The following is a 24,162-nucleotide window of genomic DNA, read 5'->3' as shown; positions in this document are numbered from 1 at the left end:
CTCCAGAGCTCGACACGGCACTGTGCTGCTCCTCTGACCCTGCTGACAAACCTGCCTTGCAGGTTACTCTTGCAGTGCAGGGGTCACAGCACTCAATGCTTGCCACCCTTTGCTGTGCGGGGGGAGGAAATGGCCCCGGAAGCGGGTGTCCCTGGTGACAGGGTGTGGCGCGCTGGTGGCACCAAGGTTCACCAATTCGCTGGATCTCGCTGATGCCGGCCTCGACGTAGGCCACTGTGGCCCCGTCCTCCATGGTGGGGGCCCGGTTGTAACCAGCCACCCGCACGGTCTCCTGGTGGCATTTCTCTGTGGTGAAACGGGGGGAGGGAGATTTGTGGCAGGGCAGAGGTTAGAATTAGTTAACCTGCCATAGCCCTCGACCCACTCCCCACTCACCTCCTCCAAGAAACTACTCCTGATCTACTCCCCTCCATCTCCTTCAGACTCCTACGTACTCAACTACTATTGTTTTATTGTTTCTCCTACGACCCCTCCCTTTAGCTCATACCTAGGATACCCGTGTCCACTTGTTACCTCTTTGAACTAGGATTCATGCTCTGTATTTTATATTAATAGCACTGCTGCACTTATGTAGTGCTTCAGTTTAATATTTTTTTGATTTTGTGTTACTGCTCTTTTGTAGTGCTTGTATAAAAGTTGCCCTGGACACGTCTACAAGCTCTGTGGACGGCACTGTACAGCAGCAGTTATCTTCGAATGCTTGCGATAGGTATAGTTATTTATCTGGCCACGTATTACATGTATAGCCAGCTCACTTAAAAACACAGTCGCGTTCGTGTAGCGCAGATTGCCGCAGTTCTGCGCGAGTCTGCGCTGCTCCACCAATGGGATCGCTGGGATTCTGCAGCTCTGCGCAGTACTGCGTGCATCTGCGCAACAAGAGCGCTACCTGTGTTTCACTGAACTTGCGCCAGTCACGCAACACACCATCGCCTGCATAGATTGTAGACATTGGTCAGTTTTACATCTTTGAATAAAAAGACAAAGAAACAAAAAAGAAAAATGATTAAATGCCACCTCGACATGAAAATGCTTCGGTTTTCCAGACAAACAGGTCTACTACTCTTCTACTACCAGTTTACTATTCCTGTCACTTGGCTGTGGCATAGGGCTGTGCAGTGTTTGATAAGGAAGTGATGCAACAGTCCAGCACAAATGGCAATAATTAAATAATTAAACTTACATTTGCTGGAAGTGTATGTAGACCAGATTGGGGTTTACCTAGATGTAGATAGCACTTTACGAATAGTACAAGTGGTGATTAAAATATGAAAAAATAAATCAATTTTACAAATTAAATAAATAAATAAGGTATAATTTAACATAATTGTTTCCTACAGGGACGATTTTTCTGACTTAAACGCTCCTCTTTCTCTTTGCACGTCATTTCACTGTAATACACGACTATTTTGTGTAAATGCACACATGTACGTGTAAAGCTGTGCATATAGTATTGCTCTTATGTGTTGTAAGTCGCCCAGGATAAGGGCGTCTGCCAATAAAATAAATAATAGTACTTTTTAATATAATTAATATTTATTAGACAGTTTTCTTGTAAACCACGTTGTCTTGAATACAACCGTCCGCCAAATTATCAATAGACTAATACAAATAAATATAATAATTATTCATAATAGTCTAATTATGTCATCTACCGTAAGTGCATCACTTGGGTACCATTTCCATTTTGTAGGAATAGTTTATCCAGTGTTCAATTTTATCCGTGACAAAACAAGCAAACAAAAAAAGAAATACACAGAGAAACGAATAAATAGATACATGTTTAAATAAATACACGAATAAATGAATATTGAAACAAACAATCCGTAAATAAATAAATGTTGACATAATTAAATACATGCACATTTATATATATGTATTTATTTCAACATGTATTTATTCATGTACTTATTGAAATGCAGTACCTCCTCCGCACCGCCAGGCGGCCCCTCTCTTACACCGAGGCGCTGCCTCCAGGTGGCCGCCAGGCTGCGCGACAGGGGGGGCGGGGTTTATTACCTCTTGCCGGCTCGGCTTTTTTTTGTCAGTGACTCAGTGATTATAGGAGGAGTAAAGATGGCGGACAACAGCAGCACGGATCCCGTGAACAACAACAATAATAAAAATACCGCCTCGGAGGGGAACATTATCAGGGTCACGGTGAAAACCCCGAAGGACAAAGAGGAGATCGCCATCGGGGAGGACGCGTCGGTGACACAGGTCTGTGGTGAAAATGGGCATCTCTCCCCCCGCAGTCAGCGTGTGGCTCTGGGTCGTGTGCGGCGCAAAATGAATGGCTCGGGTGGGACGGACTACTCGTGTACCTCCATTTTTCTCTCTCTACGCGGCCGGCACAAAATGTCTGGAAACCCGGGGGGGACGGGGCACGGTGGTCGGAGACGCGTTTGAGGTGGCATGATATGGGCTTGGCGGAGGGTCCGCAGCGTCCCTAGAGCTGCCTCGGCCGGGGTTTTGGGTACTTCATCCAGTTGGTTTTGATGTCCACACACCCGCCCCATCTCTATCTCTCTCTCTCGGGGGGCACATCGAATCTTGATCGAACCCCCGGCGTGTCACGGGTCAACCGGAAGGAACGCGTTGAACGTTCTGGAACCGCTGGCTGGGCTGACAGCGCTAATCGCACGCCGCTCGCTAGGCCCGTGTTAAGCCGGGGCTTTTCGGCATCGCTGTGGGGGCGCAGGGGGGTGGGGATCGGCGGTGTACAGTCGCACAACCATGCCTCACACGTCGAGGGGGGGGTGGGGGTTATGATCACCTTATTCTGCGTGTCGACGGGCCTCTGGAGGCATTTGTGTGTTTGGGCTCTACGCCGGTTTGCCCACAGTGCCGTAGTAACCTGTCCGTCCGCGGATCTCAGTAGTATGGACATCTGACATGTTAAACTAAAGAGTACATGACATTTCCTACCCTATATTGGTCACAGTAGTGTATTACCAAACGGCAGTTTCCGCGGAGCACCAGTAGACTGTAACAGCTTTATATAGGCAATGGGCTGCTACACAGTCCACGGACTCCATAAGATACACGGTTGTCAGTTTTAAGGAGGTGTGATGTATTTTCTAGAACTAAACGCACGTCATTTATAGACGGGTTTTACTGTCCTTGATTATTTGTACATGCATTTTCCTGTTTCCATCGCATTCGCCGCCCGTTGCAATAGCCTGAGTCATTTTGAAAATACTAGTTGTAGCTCAATGTGAATCACAGCCACACCCCCCCCCCCCCACCTAACCAATCTGTGATGAGTAGTTTCTTTAATTGTTATTCATATGGACACTTAAGCAAGTCTGAAACCCCACCCCCACCCTGATTTTTACCCATTTAACTGCATGAGGCTGTTCTGATCAATGCTGTCTGCTAGAAGTGTGTGTGAGAGAGACTTATCTGTACAGGGTCTGAGTTTGAAGAACACCTTGTTTAACGGTGTTTAATCTGAGAGACTCTGCTAAATGCCCCTGCTGTATGTTGAGCTTTAAAAACACCCAATATATTTAATTCCTTATAGACGGAAGGAGAGTTAGTTATGTATTTCGGCACGATTGTGAACATATCTGGCATCGCACCAATTCCACTTTTTCATGTCCAGTTCCCTTTTTCCAACACATGGCCATTGGCAGAAATAGGCTCTACTGGAACTGGAATGGAGTTGAACCAGGCCTGACCAATGAAGTGGCCCCCCCACCCTGTGTCACACTTACTGTGTGTTTAACCAACTGCTCTGGCATGTGTGCATCAGCAGATTGTAAATCGCCTGTAATTGTGCCATCTCTAAGAGGGCCAGGGTTGCTTGGTTCCTGGTTATCCTGACATTCTGACATCCTTTCGTATTTTGAAGTCACCTTTCTGTGTCTGAGAAGAGGTTTCATAAAAAAATTGTCCCATGCTTGCATCCCCTTTTTAAATGTGAATATATTTCTTAGCAGTATACAATATATCTCATTATTAGTTATCGCATTGTTTACTCACAGTGACCCATTTATACAGCTGGGTTTGTCCTGGTGCATTTTGGGAACAGTGTCTTGCTTAAGGGTACAACAGCAGTGTCCCCCACCTGGGATTGGACCCACAACCCTCTGCTCACAGTCCAGAGCCCTGTCCGCTGCTGCTACACTGTTCTTATGAATAGACGTACCCTTTCTTCCTTATAACATCCTCACATGGGAGGAAATCTGGGTTCCATTACACAGCTGTAGCACCTGTTGACTCTCCTGTCCTCGGTACAGGAGGCCCACAATGCATCAGCATCTATGAGCCTCTGTGGCCGAGTCGCCAGGTTGTAAAGACGGCGGAAACATTCAGTTCTCAACACTGAGTGGGCGTTTTCTTCAAATTCTCTGTGATGTCGTGATAATTTGGAGCCCACTTCTTAAAACCTGGCATTCCCTCAGCTGAACTAATGACTGACATAATTGATCAATAATTAACATGTCCTGTGGGGTGACCTATAAAACGAACTAAATCAGGTTTCTGGTCGCGGGTTTTAAAAGCGCTCCCGTGATTTTGACCCCTTTGCCTCGCCCTGATGTCTGTTTTCCTCTGTACCATTTTTAAATGCTAGTGCTGTGTGGCGGAGGCGAGGTCCTAACATCTTTCTCTTTCTCTCCGCAGTTTAAAGAGGAGATCTCTCGGAGGTTCAAAGCCAAGCAGGACCAGCTGGTGCTTATCTTCGCCGGGAAGATCCTGAAAGACGGGGACACCCTGAACCAGCACGGCATCAAGGATGGCCTCACTGTACACCTAGTCATCAAGACCGCACACAAGTGAGTAGAGGATCAGGTGGGCGGCGAGGGGGGGGGGGGTGCAAGGGAGGCTAGCAAGACCACCAGCAGAAAGATCTATGAAAATATCTGCAGCCAGTTACAAAGACCACCATGAGGGCTGTGTTGTCGGACTTCAATGAAATGAAGATGCGTCTGAAATCTTGAGTCCTCGACATTTCAAGTCCTCAGCTGGGAAGGCCTTAATCTGAAGTGAAAATTTGCAGGGTGGTGGGTCTATTCCAATTCCGATTCCAAGTCTTTTTGCCATGGTCCAATGGATTTGCAATGGGTATTGGGGAACTCCTCTGGAAACAAAATGCAGAAGACCGCTGCCCCTCAGCACCCAAGTGTCACCCCCTTGTCTTGCATATTCAATTTTAATTCTCAAATATAGCCACTTTTCCCTTGAGTAGATATTGACTTCAGCAGGTTAAGGTATGTTCTGCAGCAGCCGAAGCTTTAAGGAGCACTCGGACTTTATCGGGTATGTAGATAAAAAGGGTGGCAGAGTAATTAACTCATTAGTTTTATTCACTATGAATTATTTTTGGCTGAGGAGGTAAATATAAATAAAAACAACAACTAATTTGGCGTTGACAGAAATCGGCATCTCGGTCCAATATGTGCTGTTGTGCTTTTTCGAGTCCTCCTGTAAAGCTGTGCGTCTCTTTTGGCTCTCTCCCCCCTCCCTCCAGGGCCGCCGACGGTGCCGCTCCCCAGCCCTCCGCCTCCTCCAGTTCCTCCACCCCCCAGGTGAGCAGCAGCAGCAGCGCCAGTCCGGGCAGCCCCAGCCCGGCCGTCAGCTCCTCGCCGGCAGGCTCCACCAGCAGCGCCCCGCCCACGGCCCCCGCACAGCCCGCCAGCATCCTCAGTGAGTAGAGCTGCCCCGAAAGTCAAGGACACAGGATTACAGTCCTCTGATCTGCACGGTCACAGCAGACAGTACTGCACTAACACTACACATACATCTGCACGGCACTTTACGGCACATCACACCAGCCCACCACAACACCCGGAGCTGCTACATTACGCTGCACGTTTACTTGTATACTACAGTAATCAACCAGATCCCAAAGAGCAGCTTTTACACTCTTCTATTTGTGGCATTTCCACATCCGCCCCAGGACAGATTGACTCGGGACATTTGGACTTCTGCATTGCTTGCCGTGTAGAGGGACTGGGGATTCTGGGTCCAGTCGAATTCTGTAATGCATGGCGTGGTTTTGGAAGGTGACGCTCGTGAGTTACCAAACCAGTGCCGGAGGGTTAGTTTTGACTGGTTGTTCTCTAGATGTTGCTGAAGAATCGCTTCAGCAGGTATGTGGCGTGAAAACCCATTTGATTCGACTATGCTTTCCTAAAGAACTGGGTCTGAAAACGAGCTCTGTTGCTTTGAAACGTGGATCAACCCCCTGGACCAAAAGGCCACCATAGATTTAATTTATTCCATTTTTATTTTATTTTCCCCTCCGGGAGGCTTATTGGAAGACATCCGTATTTTTGTTTGACGGCTGCTAATTTCCGATTACTGAAACGGGCGAATGACTCAACACGGCATCCCCACAGACGTTGGAGTCCGGAGAGAAGTGGGATCAGTGCAGCCAGTCATCGTTTAATTACACGCCGATACTAAAACAAAACAAAACCAAAGATTACTTCTCTTGTTAATTATTAGTCTACAAGAACATCCGCTCTAATCAAAATTCCGGGAGACCTTCAAGGGCCCAGTCACCGCTCTGAGGTGGGCAGCAGGAAGCGAGTGGCCTGTGCCGACTTCACTGCACCGAGGGAATACTCCTCTTACGTGGCAAACGAAGGTCGAGAATTGTGATGTGTGTGTTCCAGAGAGTTCGGTATATAAAACCCAATGGGCTGCAGCCCAGGGCCTCGGCCTCCAGGGGGCCTCAGCGAGGCAATGGAAATTGAGTGGTAGAAACAGAAGTTGCATGTGACCATGTCTGTTAGAAAACCTGATAGTGGGGCGCAAAAATACGCAATTGATCATGACTAACTGCGTGAGTCGCACTTCAAAGACGTCATTGATGAGTGTGTATCGGCAAAGATCAGGAGAAGGTTCTGACCGCAGTGGTGAGTCAGTCAGGCTGATCAGGCAGTTCTTCAAATCAATCGGTTCATCTTTACACTCAGGCCCCATGTTTTTGTACTGCTTTCAAATGATACAAAGATTAAGGTGGGATGTTGCTGTATGGAAAGATTTACAAAATAGGGTTCTACAATTGCTATTTTTAATACATACAAAATCATCATAACTTTGTATCACATTTTCACCCAGTTTGTTTTAAAATATGTATTGTCTAGTATTTGAATGGCAAAATTTCATAATTCATAATTATGCTATTATTTATCTAAGAAAAAAGTTGGTAGTGTTGCAATATAGTGTCTAATCATGATCAACTATGCAGAATATTATAGCACAGGTTTTCTAGTATAATTTGATAAGTTTCCCATATTTGTACTCCTTATAATGTCCACATTAAACACTTGCGCATCTAAGAAGTCCAACAAGGTGAAAATGGGGGCGAGTGTTAAGAGTTAATATCCCTATAAAGGAAATTAATTTGGCCCAAAATAGCATCCACGTATACATACAAAAATACATTTAAAAACCACAGTCTGCTTGACACGCACGCTGTACTCTCTCTGGCTGCTTGATTTATGTGCTGTTCTGAGGTTTCAGTAGCGCCGTCTACTGTCTGTCTGTGTGCAGATTCTATTGCCTGCTGTGTGTCAATGCCGCAGTTGAATGAGTGTCATGTATACCGTCCATATTGCTTGCATTGTGTAATTTGTGTGTTGCATTTTTACCGTGGAACTAGATGCTGGTTGTTGCCACTAGAGAGAGTATTGTAGTTGGCAGGTTTTCACGGCTCAAGGGCCTCAAAAAATTACGGTAGCTGCGTGAAAGTACCGCGTCGCGCATCGAAAGACGACCTGAAAGCGGAGCTCGGACGCAACTGGGGCAACCCGAATCGTCACTGCTCGCCTGACGCCCCTCTCGCTTGCTCCCCCCACAGCGGGCTTCGGGGACCTGGGCAGCCTGGGCGGGCTGGGCATGGGCTCGGCCAACTTCATGGAACTGCAGCAGCAGATGCAGCGGCAGCTCATGTCCAACCCCGAGATGCTCTCCCAGATCATGGAGAACCCGCTGGTGCAGAACATGATGTCCAACCCCGACCTGATGCGCCAGATGATCGTGGCCAACCCGCAGATGCAGCAGCTGATGGAGCGCAACCCCGAGATCAGCCATATGCTCAACAACCCCGAGCTCATGCGACAGGTGAGGGCGGGGGGGTGGGGCAGCCGACAATATTTTAAAGCAGTGGTGCCCAAACATGTTCCTGGGAGCCCCTATCCAGTTCATTTTGTCCGTCTCCCTAAATCGCTATTTTCAACAGACTGGGACCACATTGACGTAATTGATCAATTAAGCAATTAATTTGTTAAATTAAGATAATTATGGTCTTGGCTGAAAAGGGTCGTTCATTTTATTTATAGTAAATCTCAACAGAACTTCATTTCACAAATCCAATGTTTAATTGATCACATTTAATTGGTTCCAGGTTGTTAAGAAACGAGAATTAAAGGTGGCCTATAAAACCTGTGGGATAGGGGTCCTCGAGGACTGGGTTTGGGCAGCACTGGTTTAAAGGGCTCACATAAATTGTTGGAATATGAAATAACGTTTGTTTGCTTGTCCTAATTCTCAGAGTGAATTGTTTTTACCCCAAAATGTGCCTTTTGGGGGAGATTTGAAATCATTTAGACATATAACCATTCAAGTGCCTCCTTAAAGTGTCGAAAGTGTCCACCATAAAACGTTTAAAGAAAGTCTGATTTGTAAGAGATGGAATTTAGTTTCTAGTAATTTATTTTCTATACAAGACTTTCTGTTCAAAATGTATACTACCTATCGCATCATTTGCAGCCTCTAGTAGAGAGGAGCTTACGATATACAGTTTATGACCTGTGCCGCCTCTAACCGCCACCCCCCCTGTGCGTCCGTGCTCAGACGATGGAGCTGGCGAGGAACCCGGCCATGATGCAGGAGATGATGAGGAACCAAGACCGGGCACTTAGCAACCTGGAGAGCATCCCAGGGGGCTACAACGCCCTGCGCAGGATGTACACCGACATCCAGGAGCCCATGTTCAGTGCGGCCAGGGAGCAGGTAGGCAAGCGGCGAGTTTACATGTGAAATGGTGACGTGTGTGTTTGGCCTCAAAACCTCAGAAGAATCGGGTTTGTGGCCAAAACAAACAGCCGCAGAGCAGGACAGGGTCACTTCCAAATGCTGGTGTGAATGACGGATAAATGACTGTAAATGCTACCGAGATAATCATATATAGTTCCTTAAATGACCACATTATAAAAGTGCAAGGTAACAGGTCAGTTTATTGTGGGTTTTAAGGTAAAGGAAGTTGCTGATGGACGTTTCATGGTTAGCAGGGGTGTATCTCAGGTTCATGAACTGTTAATTGTTATATCCCGGAGGAACAAACAATATCCGATATCATTTAACCAACGCAAGTTTAAATTATTATGCATTAGCCTATTTATTAGGCTTAATAATGGGTCAAATTAGTAGAATTGACAGCTGCGAACTGGAGATCATCCCGTGTTTAGTACAGAGCTGGGTACTAACTCGGAAAGTTCGTTGCAGTTGACTTATTATAATATATGGAAAAATACGCTATATAATGTTGACATGAGTCTTTTGATTGGTGTTAATCCAAATGTTAGGGTTTCTGTGTTCCGGTGTCTTTAGTATTTACTACTTTCAGCACCAGGATGTATTCATCAAAGGGTTTTACACCGATATTGCTATTTTCTGTGTTGAATAAAATACTAATTCAAGTTAACATGCATAATCACTGTGCATACAGTTTACTAGGACTAATATGCTTTTACCGGAAAGGTAACACATTTCATGCAAGTAAAATCAGTACCTGTGCTTTAAAAAAACAAAAAAAAACAAAAAACATGATTACTGTTTGAGAATTTATCGTAAACTACAAGGGGATGTTTTATCTTGTTTAAATTGATTACCCCATTTAAATCAATACACTAGTAGTTAATGTGATGTAATTAATAAATTATGCAAAATAGCACCGACAACTTTTGTGCGTCTCCATGCGTCTCTCGTGTGTGATCATTTGTGTTTCAAAAGAACGCTTGATGTCAACATAGTGGATTGCTCTCATCTTTCCCATGAGGACCAGAATTGAAAATGGTTTTCTGACTTCCTCTGTAGCCTTGTCTGATCGAGCAAAATTGGTTGCATTGGGTTCACGACGTAGAGAGCCTTCATCCCAGTTCCCGAGTAAAGGCGCTATATAAACGTGCCTCGTGTCGTGCCTGTGCTCGTGCTGTGTAACCCACCTTGCTTTCTTCTCACCAGTTTGGCAACAACCCCTTCTCGGCCCTCAGTGGCAACACGGACAGTTCGGGCGTGCAGCCCTCCAGGATGGAGAACCGGGAACCCCTGCCCAACCCCTGGGGCCCCCCCAACACAGCCGCCCCCACCTCCAGCACCGAGGCAGGGGGCAGTACCACCTCCACCGCCCCCAGCCAGAGTGGGACCACCGCCAGCGTGTCCAACCCCCTGGGCATCAACGCCGCCAGCCTGGGCAACGGTACGACTTTTTATTTTCTCCCCATTCCCTGACTTCCCACCCCGTCGATTTAGAAATAAATAAATACAGAATGTCCCCACCTCGGTCTGACTCCGGCTTCCCTCTGTCTCTTCCCCAGGCATGTTCAACAGCCCGGGCATGCAGAGCCTCCTGCAGCAGATCTCCGACAACCCCCAGCTCATGCAGAACATGCTGTCGGCCCCCTATATGCGCAGTATGATGCAGTCCCTGGCGCAGAACCCAGACATCGCGGCGCAGGTACAGGAACTGGGGTGCTGTGCGTCTGAGTAGACGACGATGATTTGGAAACTGAAAGGGGGTATGATGTGAGGGGAAAAACATGTGAGACTTTGATGGGTTCGGGTGGAATAGTTATTTTATCTTTTAAAATACGTTTGACAATGTAAGAAATCAATACTTATACGGCAAACTTCAAAGGATTGGTCTGCCCTTTGACCCCCTGAGGAAGAACCATTGGGGGAAAACAAATAGACAGATCTATCCGTTCATCCTGGTTTTGGTATTTCTAGGTTGCCTTAGTTCTCTGTTCAAAGATGGTTGTAATAACGACATAAACCAAAGTACGTATGTTTTTCTTTATAAAATCATCCCTCTAGTACAGGAGCCCCTACCCTGCTGGTTTTTGTTCCAACCGAGCTCTCCATTACTTAATTGAGCCTTAATTGAAGTAAGTCTGTTTAGATGTGTTTCAATTGTGTAATAAAAGTTGGTTCTTGAATTTCTTTATACGATTATATACTTAACTTAAACCCCCTCCTGTTTAAAAAAGGTTCTGATTTAAGAAATGGTTAATTCAATTATGGGTTGAATTAAGTAATTGAGAGCTTGGTTAAAACGAAAAACAACAGGGTAGGGGTACTCCAGGACCAGGCTTGAGAACTACTGGCCTATTAAGGGTAAAAAGATATGGTCAGACTCTTCAGATCGTGTGGGAGAGAACCGTGGTGTTTGGCACCCAGCTGCTTGCTCTTGTAGAACGAGGACGATGAAAATGACCCCACGGGGGCCAGTCTAGGGGTCTCCCTTCCTGCCTCACGGCCCCCTGCTTCACTTCACAGGTCATGATGAACAACCCTCTCTTCGCTGGCAACCCTCAGCTCCAGGAGCAGTTCAGGCACCAGCTACCCGTGTTTCTGCAGCAGGTAAGAGTCCCAGCCCAGTCTGCCCGCCAAGACCCGAGCCTCTACAGCCAGGCTCGAATCCCGTGTCCCCAAGCAGCCCCGGGCCCCACAGGTGTCCTAATTCTCTGAACAGCAATGGGAGCTGGGGGGTTATAGTTACCTCCTTAATTGGCGACTGATGGGTTTAAACAAGGTTAACCAACAGGCTCAGTAGCACAGGTCACCCTTCAGTCATCGATTTGTAAAAAGGGAAGGGGAGGGAAGAGATTGCTTTGGTGCTTATGCCTGCTTTACCCCTCTCCAGATGCAGAACCCAGAAGCGCTGTCTGTGATGACAAACCCCCGGGCCATGCAGGCTCTGCTGCAGATCCAGCAGGGGCTCCAGACACTACAGACCGAGGCCCCGGGACTCATGCCTAGGTATGGGGGGGAGGGCAGCACGATCCCAGACTCTGACCGTGTTTTTGAGGATGAATTCTGGGCAGGAAGTGGCTTCTGTAAGAGTCTCGCAAACTGTCCATGTCTGAATGAAGCCCTGAGGATATAAGCGTCCTGTGTTTGACACTGATTGTGTGACTGCACTTGTGTAATGCTTCCAAATGTTTGTGTAACCCGTAAGTCGCCCTGGATAAGTGCGTCTGCAAAGAACTCAACCGCACAATCGAATAGTGGGTGGTCCGCTGGAACGAGATCCTAACATCTTCCTCTTCCTGTCCTCTCCCGCCCACGCAGCCTTACTCCTGGCGGTTTCCCGACCTCCCCCCTGCCCACGGGAGCGCCGGTCATCCCAGAGACCCCCACCTCCACCGGGGGGGTCCCGACCACGGGCGCCCCCCCCACGCCCGGCACCCCGGCACCCAGCTCGGCCCAGCAGCAGCTCATGCAGCAGATGTTACAGATGTTCGCCGGAGGCAGTGCTGGAGGAACCCCGGTACGACATGCTTTTTATACGCAACTTTTTTATATGTCCTCAGAGGGTTACTGTAACCCACCGTGTGTAGGTACCCGAAAAAACAAATGGACTGCATTTAACTGTGCTGTTTGACAGTTAGCTTCTTAAATACGATTAATCCATAAAAACTAAAAAAAAATTGGGTATCTTAAAATGTCTTAAAGTAATTTATAATAAGAATCTATTTAAACAATTTATTTTTTAAGGGGGTCTTGTATATGGTTTGTTACAGTACCCCAGAGTCATACGAATCCATGGAAACTTTTTTTTTTTTAATTGTGCATACAGTTTGAAGGAATTTGAATTTGTTTTGTTCACTCGGCACAATTTCTGGAAGCAAATGGTCGCAAATCAGACTCTCAAAAGCGGCTAATAGATCTTTTAAATGCTCTAAAGCTGGGCCGTTTGTCATCTGTAGTCTTACTATACAATGAATAGTAAATAAATAGTTCAATAAATGTGTAAATGTGCTAGTGATCGTAAGAAATTAGTTTCCACAGACTTCCTGATTGACGGACTGCTTTTGGTTCTGCCTGCGCAGAGAGCGTATCCTTGCGTCACCGCTGATGTGCGTAGTTCAGCCAGATAGTTCCCAAATTGTTTAAACCCGTTCATCAAAATACTTTAGATTCTGTATAGTCTTGTAGAGAAACTTAATTTACAAATGTGCTCCACACGGCTTTTGAGTGTTTAAAATCTTATTAGCTGCTTTTGAGAGTCTGCGTTTTGCGACCGTCTGCTTCCAGTGATTGTGCTGCACGAATGAAACGATATTCAAATTCCTTCAAACTGACACAGAATTAAAGGTTTCCAGGGATTCGTATGACTGGGTGAGTCAGACATCAGGCTGAAATGCCAAAATACCGAATTATCACGTTTAATACAGAGAAGGAAATAGTCTATTGGGTTTAAGTATTTTACATAATAAAAGATGATAAAAACATTCAAAATTGTAATTGTAATGTATGATTAAAATCCAGTTCTAAAATCAAATCTAAATCGTTAAAATCTTGAAGTAATTAGAAAACAATATAAAGTGAATGAAATTTGTTTAAATTTGGCAAACTACCAAAAAACAACAAAGATTTAACAAAACAATCTAGTGCATTGTATAATTAACGGAAAATGCATCAGATCAAACCGGTCCTCCAATACCCCCTGCCCTGCTGGTTTTTGTTCCAACCGAGGTCTTAATTGCTTAATTTAACTGGATATTGCTTTGTTAGGTCATTTAAGCAATTAAGACGTCGGTTGGAACACAAACCAGCAGGGCAGGGGGTACAAACCGGTTTGAAACCCCCTGCATCAGATAAATCAAACTAAACAAAACAATCAAAAGAACAAAAATTCAATGCAAAGAAAACCACAAATCAATCAAAACAGGAAAAACAAGTGTATTTCTATTAAAAACAGTTAAAACACAAGTAAAACGCATTATACATTTAAAAGAAGGAAATTGCAAACTCCTGTCATGGCTGGAAGTTTGCCTCTTTCCTACATCCAGCGCAGACGTGTATACGATGGCCTCTCACTCTCCCTCCCTCTGTTCCCCCCCAGAGCCAGACCCCGGAGGTGCGGTTTCAGCAGCAACTGGAGCAGCTCAGCGCCATGGGCTTCATCAACCGTGAGGCCAACCTGCAGGCCCTGATCGCCACGGGCGGCGACATCAATGCCGCCATCGAGAGACTGCTGGGCTCCCAGCCCTCCTAAACGCAGGCTGCCGGGACTGTGGGAAGGGAAGAGGGGGTGGGGGAGGGAGGGAGAGAGAGAGAGAGGAGGAGCGATCGAGACATGGAGGGAGAGGGAGGGATGTGGATGGAGGAAAACAAAATCTAACAAGAATAACTCGCCAATGGCGCCCCTGTGCCCATCTGCTTTCATCAGGGGGAGGGATCCACAGATGATTGGTGGACGAGTGTGTGGGTGCAGCTGGGGGCGTGTCTGTAACCTCCCACCCTCCATTAATTCTCTCTGCCCCCCCCCCCTCCGACTTCGCTTTTTTTTTTTTTTTTTTTTCTTTTCTTCCCTCCCATCCACCTTGGTTTGATCAGAGTCTTTGCCGTCACACGTGACCCAGCTAACCCAGCTCTTTGAGACTAATTCTATTTTATCTCGCTCACTTCCATTTTATTTTGGGGGATTTCCAAAGGTTGGGGGGGGGGAGAGAGGTGAGGAGGTGTTTCATTCCAGTTCATACAAGGTGGTAATGGGGGGGCTTTGATGTTCTGCTGAGTGGGCGGGGGGGTGATCGTCAGCATTTTTTAATCCAGGAAATAGATGTCGGGGAGGAGGTAAAATCCATCTTTAACATAATTAAAAAGCGATACATCCTGAGTGGAAACCATGAGTCAGAGTAAAGGTGGTCACTATTTATTGCCGGCGCTGTAAGAAAAAAAAAAAAAAAAAAAACGCCTCACCCCCGATTCCAGCCTGTCCCCACCTTAACCACAGTCCCTCCCATCCCACTTCTGTCCCAGCATTCCCAGCTCTCTCCAGACATCCACTGATCCGATTCCATAACCCGAGGGCCGTGTCCATCCGCTATCTGTAAATCTATTTATCTCCATTTTTATTTTTTATTCTTGCCCCCCCTACTCTTTCACCAATTCCGTATTTCTTTTTTTTTTCTTGGAATAATCCCGACCCTTGCTGTTCAGGTGGGGAGCGTTGCTTATCGCTTCTGAGCCAATGTGCTGTTTAATTGTTTATTTAATTTTTTGGGGGGGCTTCTCCACTTCATCAGTACCTCCCTCCCATGGACATAATAGGGAGTGCTCGGTTTTAATCGTACTAAAATAAAACAGGGTTGATACTTACACTTCCTCTGATAGTGTCGGGTCATTCCTGGTCATGTGTTCTCTGTTGCAGTTGGGGGGGGGGGGGCGTGTTTTTTTTTTTAATTTTTTCTTTTCATTATTAACGAAGATATCAGCATTATTTTTTTAACGGCACGAGAGGGCTTCACTTAAGCGAGACCCCGGCTGCTGCTCTTCTCCACCTTTCACCTCGCGGGGGCCGCCGGAGAGTCGCAGAAGCGGGCGGCCCGTTTCCGGAGCTCGGTCTGGTGTGAAAAGTGAAGACTTTGCCTTCCCTGTATATGTAATATAACTTTTTTTGTTCCTTCTCTGAGAAAAGATCTGAGATTCGGATGGCTATGCGTTGTGGACCCCAAAGTCTTACCGAAATAAATAAATCAAATGAATAAATGGATTTTAGGCAGATTCTAAAAATAAAAAAAATCTAAAAAGATCACACCCTTTTCTGAGTAGCACTAATTTACAACTCTCAGGTCAGGGCCTTTCTTGTTTTAGGTTTTTAGTTTTTGTTTTTACACCCTGTCCTGTTTCCCAAACCTCACAGATTATACCAGAGGGTGGGAGCCCCCACTTGTGGACACGTGTATTGCTTACAAATCATACCCCGGTTTCACCGCCTGAGGCATCAGATCTATAGGGTGACCATCAAGCTCGGTGTTCACTGGCACACTGAGGCTTTGAATGGAAAGATGGATTAAATCGGTTGTTTTGCAGTTGCTAAATTTAAAAATCGGGTCTGCTGGCATATTTACATTGCTTGCTTTTCCAGTCTTTGTCATTGCTTACTGTTAATTAATAACAACCCCCCTATTGATGCTAAGTGGACATCCCCCCCCCCATCAAAGCAGAAATATTGATCGGCGGATCTCTCGGCAGACGGAAAGGTGAGCAGATGATCCTTATGACTAGGTTTGCAGCGGACAGCGGTGAACCTCATTCTCGCTTACAGGATAATTTATTTCACTCTAGAGGAAACGTTCAAATACACGTCTCCTGTGACGGTGGCGTTCATGTGGTCAGTCTACTCCTCTGTGACGTAGATGGTGCAGACGTGGGTATGAGACGTGGGCTCGGTTTAGGCGGCTCCCGCTTTTTGAAATGTTTTCGGCAGCAGCGGGATCTTGTCGGTGTTCGAATACAGTAAATAATGAGCGTATCACTTGGAAGCTGGTTTGGCAATGACACCACGGTCTGCTTGGAGTCTTCCTAGTGATGCTTGCACCAGTGAAGGTTTAAACCAGATTCAGAGGCCCGTTTAGGTGGATGCAGACAGAATCTGGTTCTGGGTCCACGTTCTTTCCAGTGTGGCTCGTAGCGGCAGGATCCGGCTGAGTTTTCGGTTCTTGATTTGTTTGTTCGATCTGCGGTGGTCCGGGATTTGTCGGGTTTCCCTCTTGACTGGGTGTCTGATCTTCACAGCCGTTTGAAAAGTGCGCTGGAGCTTGACTTGTTGTGCACCGGAAGCAAAGCTTAAATGGGCTTCTGGTCTTTTTTTAAATGTAATCTCTCATGTTTTAACCTGCATATGACTGGAGCCCTCTGCCCAGCTTAGATGAGTGTAGTTGGAAAGACACACATGGAAAATTCCCGTCGGCGGCGATCTAATCAGGTTTATGTGATGCAGAGGTGATGGGAGAGAGTACAATCTGATTGTGGCCCACTTCTGATTAAGATCCACCCCCCTGGGAAACCTGCCATCGCTTTATTGAATCTGCAACGTTTCACTGTGAAATAACTCTTAAAATGCAGTGTAACTCGGCGAGGGCGTCGGATCTGTAGCTGCATATTAGATTTTAAAATGTCCTTTTTTTTTTTTTTTTTGTCGGTTGAGAAATCTGGCAGCGGGTATTTATTGACTCCCTGAGGCAGCGTCTTTCAAATCCAGAGTTCCGATCAAATTTACTCCCCAATCATGACTGAACGAACCAGACGGGGAGGTGAGAGAAAGTGTCTTTCATCTTAGAGCAAAATTAAAAGGAGGGTTGAGATCACAGTGTGTCCTTTGAACCGAAGTGCCAGTCTTTAAATCACTTTATACACCAACTAATTCTCCTGCCCGACTCCTACTCTGTCGTTGAGGAATCGAGAAACTGAGAATTATATTTTGCCATGATGTGCCGGCTCTATTAAGTGAGGGGGGGAAAAGGAGTGAAAGTCTTTCAGCAGAAACGGTTAGCTACAATTGTTTTATCCCCACTGCATTGTTTTATTTTTACCCTTCCCCAATCACCACCACCACTGCTGTTTTTTTTTTTTTCTAGCGAATCGAAACCTGTCAGATTTGGTGTTCACAGTGGACCAGTGGCTGCTGGGAGATTTGTAGCCGGGAGAGCCAATCAGAGATGCTGCTATGAAACTCGAAAGTGGAGAAGGAAGAGAATGTGTTTCTTTTCTGCAAATATTCCAGAACTTAATAAAGCGATTCTAAAACTCAAATCAAATAAAACCTTTAAAGAAAACTAAATTTAAAAGTGTATTTTTCAAAATCACATGTCATTAAAGCTTCTTAATCTTAACTTTGCCTTAAGGTTTACACGGTTTTGTTTTCTGTTACTTTAATATTTATATATAATAGAAGACTTGATTCAATCATACTGTAGAGGCAGTGAAAACTTTACTTGGGGGGCGGGGGGTTCCAGCTGCTGTAGTTCAATTGTGTTCAGTGAACTTGGTACCTAATCTCAAACCCATTTTGTTGATTTCTAAAAATTGCCCCACCATTTGTTTACTCATACACATGTTTTTTTAAACTATCCTTGACCTTTTGTTTCTTGTGCATTTCACTGACTGCTCTGTAGGGCCCTGAACTATCTCATCCTGCTATCAAATATTCAAACTTTGGAAGAGAGGAGGATAGAGGGTAATAAACAACAACACCCTCCATTTATTCTGGGACACCGTGCTGTTGAGCAAATCTGTGCCTGCAGTGACGTCAAGACTGAGAAAGTGGAATCGGTAGTGAAAACAAATGGGAGAGTGGATGTACGTGCATAATGGAGGTGGGGAAATAACTGTCATCTTATGAGTTTCTCAGGGGATCCAAAACCATTTTAGGCCCCAGTACGCTCCCCCTGTATGCAATGGCCAATGGTCCCTTTGAGGAGGTGGTCTAGCAGATTCCCCACTGCTACTGCTGCTTCAGACTCCAAGAAAAGGCTAAATCTGATTCAGTTACCTAATTAACAATGCAGGTTGTGACAAACGGTCCCCTTGGCGTCTACAGGGCAGCCCTGGATGAAGGCAAAAGCACGTACCCTGGTTGGGAATGGACAGCATGCAGGCTAGGCTACAAGTTAGTCCTTTTGCGATTTGTGGGTAGGGCAAAGTTTGGGTTTGGGCCTAGACCTTGTCTCAGGCAGGGCGAGGTTGCCATTATGTCCGTGCAACGTGGGATTGGACTGGATGGTGCTGCAGATACGGCTACAGGCGTCACTGCTGCCAAGACCACGATCACAGCCCTAAGACGACGCAATTTTCTGTCACTTGTGATAAAAAGAGATCAGATATCATTCTTGAGTCTCTGTCTAAGGAACATGCAAGCTAAGCCTGCTGCTAACCCTAATTATCCATGCTCTCAGAAAACTGAAACTGAAACCTGCAGTGTTAAAACAATCCTTTTTCTCTTGGCATTTTATACCCGTGTTCTGGCTCAGGCAGCCTTAATGTGATTAAAGTGATGCGTTTGGAAAATAAAGCACACTACTACAGCATGGGTGCTCATTCTGCTGCCTTATAGGAGTGAGACTAAACTGGTGCCGTGCTACAGGGTTTCTGCATAACTGGTTCAAGGTGCAGTGCGTTAAGAGAGACGAGTGGAGCGGATTCACGGCTCTGTATAGAAATAAACATCACTTCCGCACCACGTGTCCCACAATGCAACGCGAGCGGTGCGTCAGGAAGGCGAGTGCGGAAGTGGCGGTCAGCTGACAGGGCTGCAGCTGCCGGAGACGGAGGGCTGTGTTTGTCAGAGTCGTCCATCCGTTTCAGCTCCAGCTTTTCTGCCATCGCGGTGATGTTGCGGCCGAAGGCGCTCACGCAGGTGCTGAGCCAGGCGAACACGAACGGAGTGCAGAGTACCCTGTGAGTAACGGCGCCCGGCGGCCGTGTGTTTCTCCTCCGTCATCGCAAACGTGTTTGGGCTGTGAGATGTGACTGTGTATTATTATTGTTATTATTCGATAGCGACATTGGCAAACCGTTATATTAACGCCGTGTCTCCAACTTCAATACAAAGCAGGATGTTTACACGCGTTTACTAAACTACACCGTCGTGCTTTGGACTTGCGATGTTTTTAACAATGCTGTTAATTGCCACTAACCACAGCAAACACTTCTCCAATCCTGCTAATGTGCTCGTCGTCTCCCTTACTCCAGTGACGTCACGAGTCACGCTTCTCTCGAAAGCCCCCAAATCCGGTGCAGTGCTGTTTATAGCAGGGGTACTAGGGTTTGTTCCAACAGGAGCTCCCAATTACTTAATTGGTGTCCTCAGGTGGGCTTATCTAAAACTTCCATATTTTATTTTTATAACAGATCCTTTAAAGTGTTTTTGATGACTCAAAGCACTTGTAAGAGAATTTCATTTTCTTGGTTTTTCAGTCAATCTAAATAAATAGTTGAACTGAACTCATAGGTCAGTTGGTTTCTCTTAAGATTCTTTTTAGAGGGAAGATGCGGTCAAGTCACAGATGTGCATTAATCACTTATTTGTGACAGAAATAGAAAACTAATATTCAATTATATTAGTGAAATTAAGTAATATTAAGCTTCTGCTGGATTACGGAAAGAAACAGATAATACCCGATTTCTCCTCTTCCCCTCACAGGGCAGCTTAGGTCAGGCAGGCAGCTGGTCTCTCTCTCTCTCTCCCTCTCTCTCTCTCTCTCTCCTGCTCTTTTCTTGTTGTTATCATCTCCTTCTTCTTGAACTACTTTTTTTCTCTGTCCCTAGTTTTATAAGGTTTCCTTTTAACCAATCACATTTTGGCAGCACAACACCATAAGAAGGGTGCGTGATACAGATGTAACTTAGAGGTGGGGGCCTTTGGATTTTTGCTAGGATCCAATCAGAGGACAGGTATCTTTTTGGACTCTGGACACATAGTTAAGCTAGGGTCTAGCGGGGACCCATGGAATGTAGGGAACTAGATTTAAAAAAAATAAATAATCTGTTTCCTTTACCAAACCAGATAGAATGTATTTTTCTATGGGAAATTCTATGCTAACAAATATCTTACATACTGAACCCACAGAACCTTCCACAGTGTGGAGAGAGAAGGGTTCAATTAATCCAGTTAATTGATTAATTAGACCAAATAAGGGGCCAAGAGCTGGGCTGGAATCAAACCAGTTTATTATTATTGACTGGTCTATATTGTTGACGTGTGTGTTGCAGCCTGCTGAACAACGAGGGCTCCCTCCTGGCCTATTCCGGCTACGGGGACACGGACGCCCGCGTCACGGCCGCCATTGCCAGCAACATCTGGGCGGCCTACGACAAGAACGGGCACCAGGCCTTCAACGAGGACAAGCTCAAGTTCATCCTAATGGACTGCATGGTGAGGCTGGCAGAAGGGATGAGGCAGTGTTTTATTGTTAGATATCCAGCTACAAGATCTGTGCATCTCCCCATGTATCTGATATTCTGTGTTTTCAATTGTTTGAGTTTCAGTTCAAGTGTTTGCAAATACATATCAGTTCCAATAGTCAATTAGTCACTGTGAAACGGGGTACAATTTGTGGGTTTTCAAATACAAAATTGAAACGGTATTTCATGTAATTAAAACCCTTTTTCCCTTAGGAGGGCCGTGTAGCCATCACCAGAGTGGCGAACCTGCTGCTTTGCATGTACGCCAAGGAGACGGTGGGCTTCGGGATGCTGAAAGCCAAGGTGGGCACCAGCTGACATTTGTGTGGCATCATCAGATCTGCTACAGTCTCTCTGTTGACGGGAATGATGTTTTCAGGGAAATGTTAAACATGTACAGGATCACCGTTCAGCATAAAATTGAATCCAGTTTTAGTTTTTCTCCCTTCCTTCCCGCCTAAATGACAAGCCAGTTACAGTTCTTACCGGGTGATCCAGATCGTGGCACTGGCGCAAGTCCCGCTCGCTCGTGTGCACTGCGCTATCGGAGCACGCTTCCGAGGCTGTGTCGTATGTTTTTTGGATCCGTGGTTTAGGAAACTCAGGATATCCAGAGATCACAGGTTGAGGACAGAATTTACAGAAATTCGATACAGCGAAGACATTATTTTACTATCTTACTATTCCCCAAAACTAAACAAAATTTGTTTTAATGGAGAGAAACCTTCCTGTTTTCACACTTTACCTGTTACTTTTAGGTCATTTTGAAGTTTTTTAATGGTCATTTGGGAGTGTTTGGGTGACTTTTTGGGGAAAGTTCAGGGTCTTCAGGAATGGGTTATAATTTTCCCCGTTTAAATGAATGGAAATAGCCTGTTCGATTTATGAGAACTTGCTATCTGGAGGGGTTTCAGGAAAGGATTACGCTTGGATAAGGAGAATAACCTGTATTGCGTATTTCCAGTGCTACACATTTCACACACAACACTTACAACTTGTTTTTGCATTTCTTCTCGACAAGTACCGACACAATGGTTGTACGTTAGGGTGGCACGGGTTGGGGTGGGGGGGACACGCGCAGTCTCTCTTACATCAGCCCCTCTGTTTTGAATAGCGCTGCTGTGAATTAAATTATTTGGAGTCCAGCTGTGCCGTATTCAGAGAGATGGCATTGTGTCGTTGGGGTTTATATTGAAGATCTTACTCAGTGTATTGTGTTGAGATGGTGATTCTCTAGTAGTCCAGCAGGGGGCAGTATAAGTCCTTTATAAACGAGGGGGAACAACCCTGAGAATATGTCTGATCTTTTGGGATTTTCCCAAAAATCAGTGCCTGACTGTGAAACTGTGGGTCATTTGTCATCACGTGTGGTTTGATTCACTAGTGACTTATTGGATTAAACTTATTACACATCTTTCCTCATTTCTCAGAGACGGTCTCAGAAACACAGGGAAGGTTGGGAAATGCATGTGGTAACCTTACCCGAAATCATTATCAGTAGTCGTGGATATCTTTCGCAACCTCAGTGTCGTAACAAACTTGAATTATTCTCCTCTCTTTGCCCCACTTATTGTGGGATGTTTATGGAGAAGAAACATGTATGTATTTTTAATTCCTCAAATAAAAAGTACATCAGTCCTGTGACCCTGTGAAAGAGACGCACGCTGCGGGGCTTGTCAGGGCGCCAGCTTGACCACATCTTCGCCTTCGCCAACGCCTCTCCGGTTTCAAGGGCTGAATTCCTGCTCTCAGCCTGTCCTGCGTTCGAGGAAAGCTTTCAGGATGAGACGTGTCTGTTTCTGGCCAAACCATGTGATTCTCCTCTCGTTTGTATCTTCTCACACCTGTTTGTAACAATGGCAGTCTGTGTGTAGAGACTTCCTGGTACGTTTACCCCCTCCACTATCTAGTTCAGATAATAAAACCAGGAAGAGATCCACATTCTTCCAGACCAGAGTGTTTATTTCCCGTTTTTGTTCATTTTTAAACCACAGACTTTCCTGTAAGAAAATGTTGCAGTCTGGAAAGAACGCACGCATCCCGACCCGTTCTCTTCATGCTAATCAGTTTTTGTTTACTTTTTTAGGCCGAAGCTCTGGTTCAGTACCTGGAGGAACCTTTGACCCAAGTGGCAGCGTCCTAGGGGGCAGGGGGGAAGAAACTGGATGTGACGCTGCTCGAGTTTCCTGTCTGAAGGCTCGGGAAGGAAGCTGGACTCTTTTCCAGGCTTGTCACTGTGACGGACTCCATTCTGGATTTCACACGCAGCACAGGGCCGCCTGGAGTATTTATCTGTATATAAATATATTTCTCCATTTGTGCGCTTGACGTTGTGGGTAAAAGGGGGACGCTTTTTGTAGCTGGGGTTGTCCCACACTTTATATGAACTTGGGGGGGAAATAAATGCTGAAGTACCAATATGGGGGATCTGTAACACCATATCTGACTGTGCAAGAACTAAAAACAACCTGCTTGGTAACAAATCCCTCTTGAGTTGTCTGGTTTGTTGATGGACCCTGGGTGCTTTATCGCTCTCCCACACCTAGATCATTTATCTTAAAGGTTCATTTATTGCTTGCTTTTGTCATAAACGGTCCCTTCAATGCAGGTGTGTCATTAATTATCTCCCGTGTTAATTCTGTGCACGCGTTATTGACTCGCAAGGGTGTGAAATGCACGAGTGGCCGAATGAAACGGGCTACACAAAACGAGGGTGTTTTTTAATTCCCCACAAGAAAAGTTCCATCGTGCTCGTTCGTTGTCCATTAATAACTAAGTGATCCAAGGATCCTATCCAGTCTATTTTTAAATGTTCCCAAATTTTCATCTTCAACCACATCGCTGGGGAGTTTGTCCAGATTGTGACGCCTCTCTGTGTGAAGAAGTGTCTCCTGTTTTCTGTCTTGAATGCCTTGAAGCCCAATTTCCATTTGTGTCCCCGGGTGCGTATGTCCCTGCAGATCTGGAAAAGCTCCTCTGGTTTGATGTGGTCGATGCCTTTCATGATTTTGATGACTTGAATCAAGTCCCCACGTAGTCTCCTCTGTTCCAGGGTGAAAAGGTTCAGGTCCTCAGTCTCTCAGTAGGACTTTCCCTTCAGACCTGGAATAAGTCTGGTTGCTCTCCTCTGAACTGCCTCTAGAGCAGCGATATCTTTCGGAAAAAAAAAAAAAAGTAAACTTTCTTGGTGTTTCTGGCCAAGGTGTAGTT

The 24,162-nt window shown here is 45.7% G+C and overlaps 2 protein-coding genes across 2 annotated transcripts; both read left to right on the top strand.

Annotated features, from left to right (window-relative positions):
* The first annotated feature begins 2,058 nt into the window (after nt 1–2,058).
* Nucleotides 2,059–15,802, top strand: ubqln4 (ubiquilin 4). The gene is made up of 11 exons (XM_066721199.1): nt 2,059–2,241; nt 4,651–4,802; nt 5,498–5,673; nt 7,838–8,100; nt 8,833–8,991; nt 10,222–10,456; nt 10,575–10,714; nt 11,536–11,619; nt 11,903–12,018; nt 12,331–12,529; nt 14,108–15,802. Exons 1-11 carry the CDS (start codon nt 2,098–2,100, stop codon nt 14,258–14,260), a joined length of 1,821 nt encoding a protein of 606 aa, XP_066577296.1. The 5' UTR covers nt 2,059–2,097; the 3' UTR covers nt 14,261–15,802.
* Nucleotides 15,803–19,262: 3,460 nt separating this feature from the next.
* Nucleotides 19,263–23,435, top strand: lamtor2 (late endosomal/lysosomal adaptor, MAPK and MTOR activator 2). Its single transcript, XM_066721203.1, has 4 exons — nt 19,263–19,446; nt 20,761–20,923; nt 21,166–21,255; nt 23,039–23,435. The coding sequence occupies exons 1-4, from the start codon at nt 19,379–19,381 to the stop codon at nt 23,093–23,095; spliced, it is 378 nt and encodes a 125-aa protein (XP_066577300.1). The 5' UTR covers nt 19,263–19,378; the 3' UTR covers nt 23,096–23,435.
* Nucleotides 23,436–24,162: the final 727 nt, after the last annotated feature.

Source organism: Amia ocellicauda, chromosome 14, assembly GCF_036373705.1.
Source record: "Amia ocellicauda isolate fAmiCal2 chromosome 14, fAmiCal2.hap1, whole genome shotgun sequence".
NCBI classification, from domain to species: domain Eukaryota; kingdom Metazoa; phylum Chordata; class Actinopteri; order Amiiformes; family Amiidae; genus Amia; species Amia ocellicauda.
This window is presented reverse-complemented; position numbering and strand designations above follow the sequence as displayed.

Bases quoted from the DNA above. Each gene is read 5' to 3' on its own strand.
- ubqln4 (XM_066721199.1), top strand. From the start codon at position 2,098: ATGGCGGACAACAGCAGCACGGATCCCGTGAACAACAACAATAATAAA. The intron at 12,019-12,330 runs GTATGGGGGGGA...CCGCCCACGCAG, and splicing joins GCCCCGGGACTCATGCCTAG to CCTTACTCCTGGCGGTTTCC. The intron at 12,530-14,107 runs GTACGACATGCT...GTTCCCCCCCAG, and splicing joins GCAGTGCTGGAGGAACCCCG to AGCCAGACCCCGGAGGTGCG.
- lamtor2 (XM_066721203.1), top strand. From the start codon at position 19,379: ATGTTGCGGCCGAAGGCGCTCACGCAGGTGCTGAGCCAGGCGAACACG. The intron at 20,924-21,165 runs GTGAGGCTGGCA...TTTTTCCCTTAG, and splicing joins TCATCCTAATGGACTGCATG to GAGGGCCGTGTAGCCATCAC. The intron at 21,256-23,038 runs GTGGGCACCAGC...TTACTTTTTTAG, and splicing joins TCGGGATGCTGAAAGCCAAG to GCCGAAGCTCTGGTTCAGTA.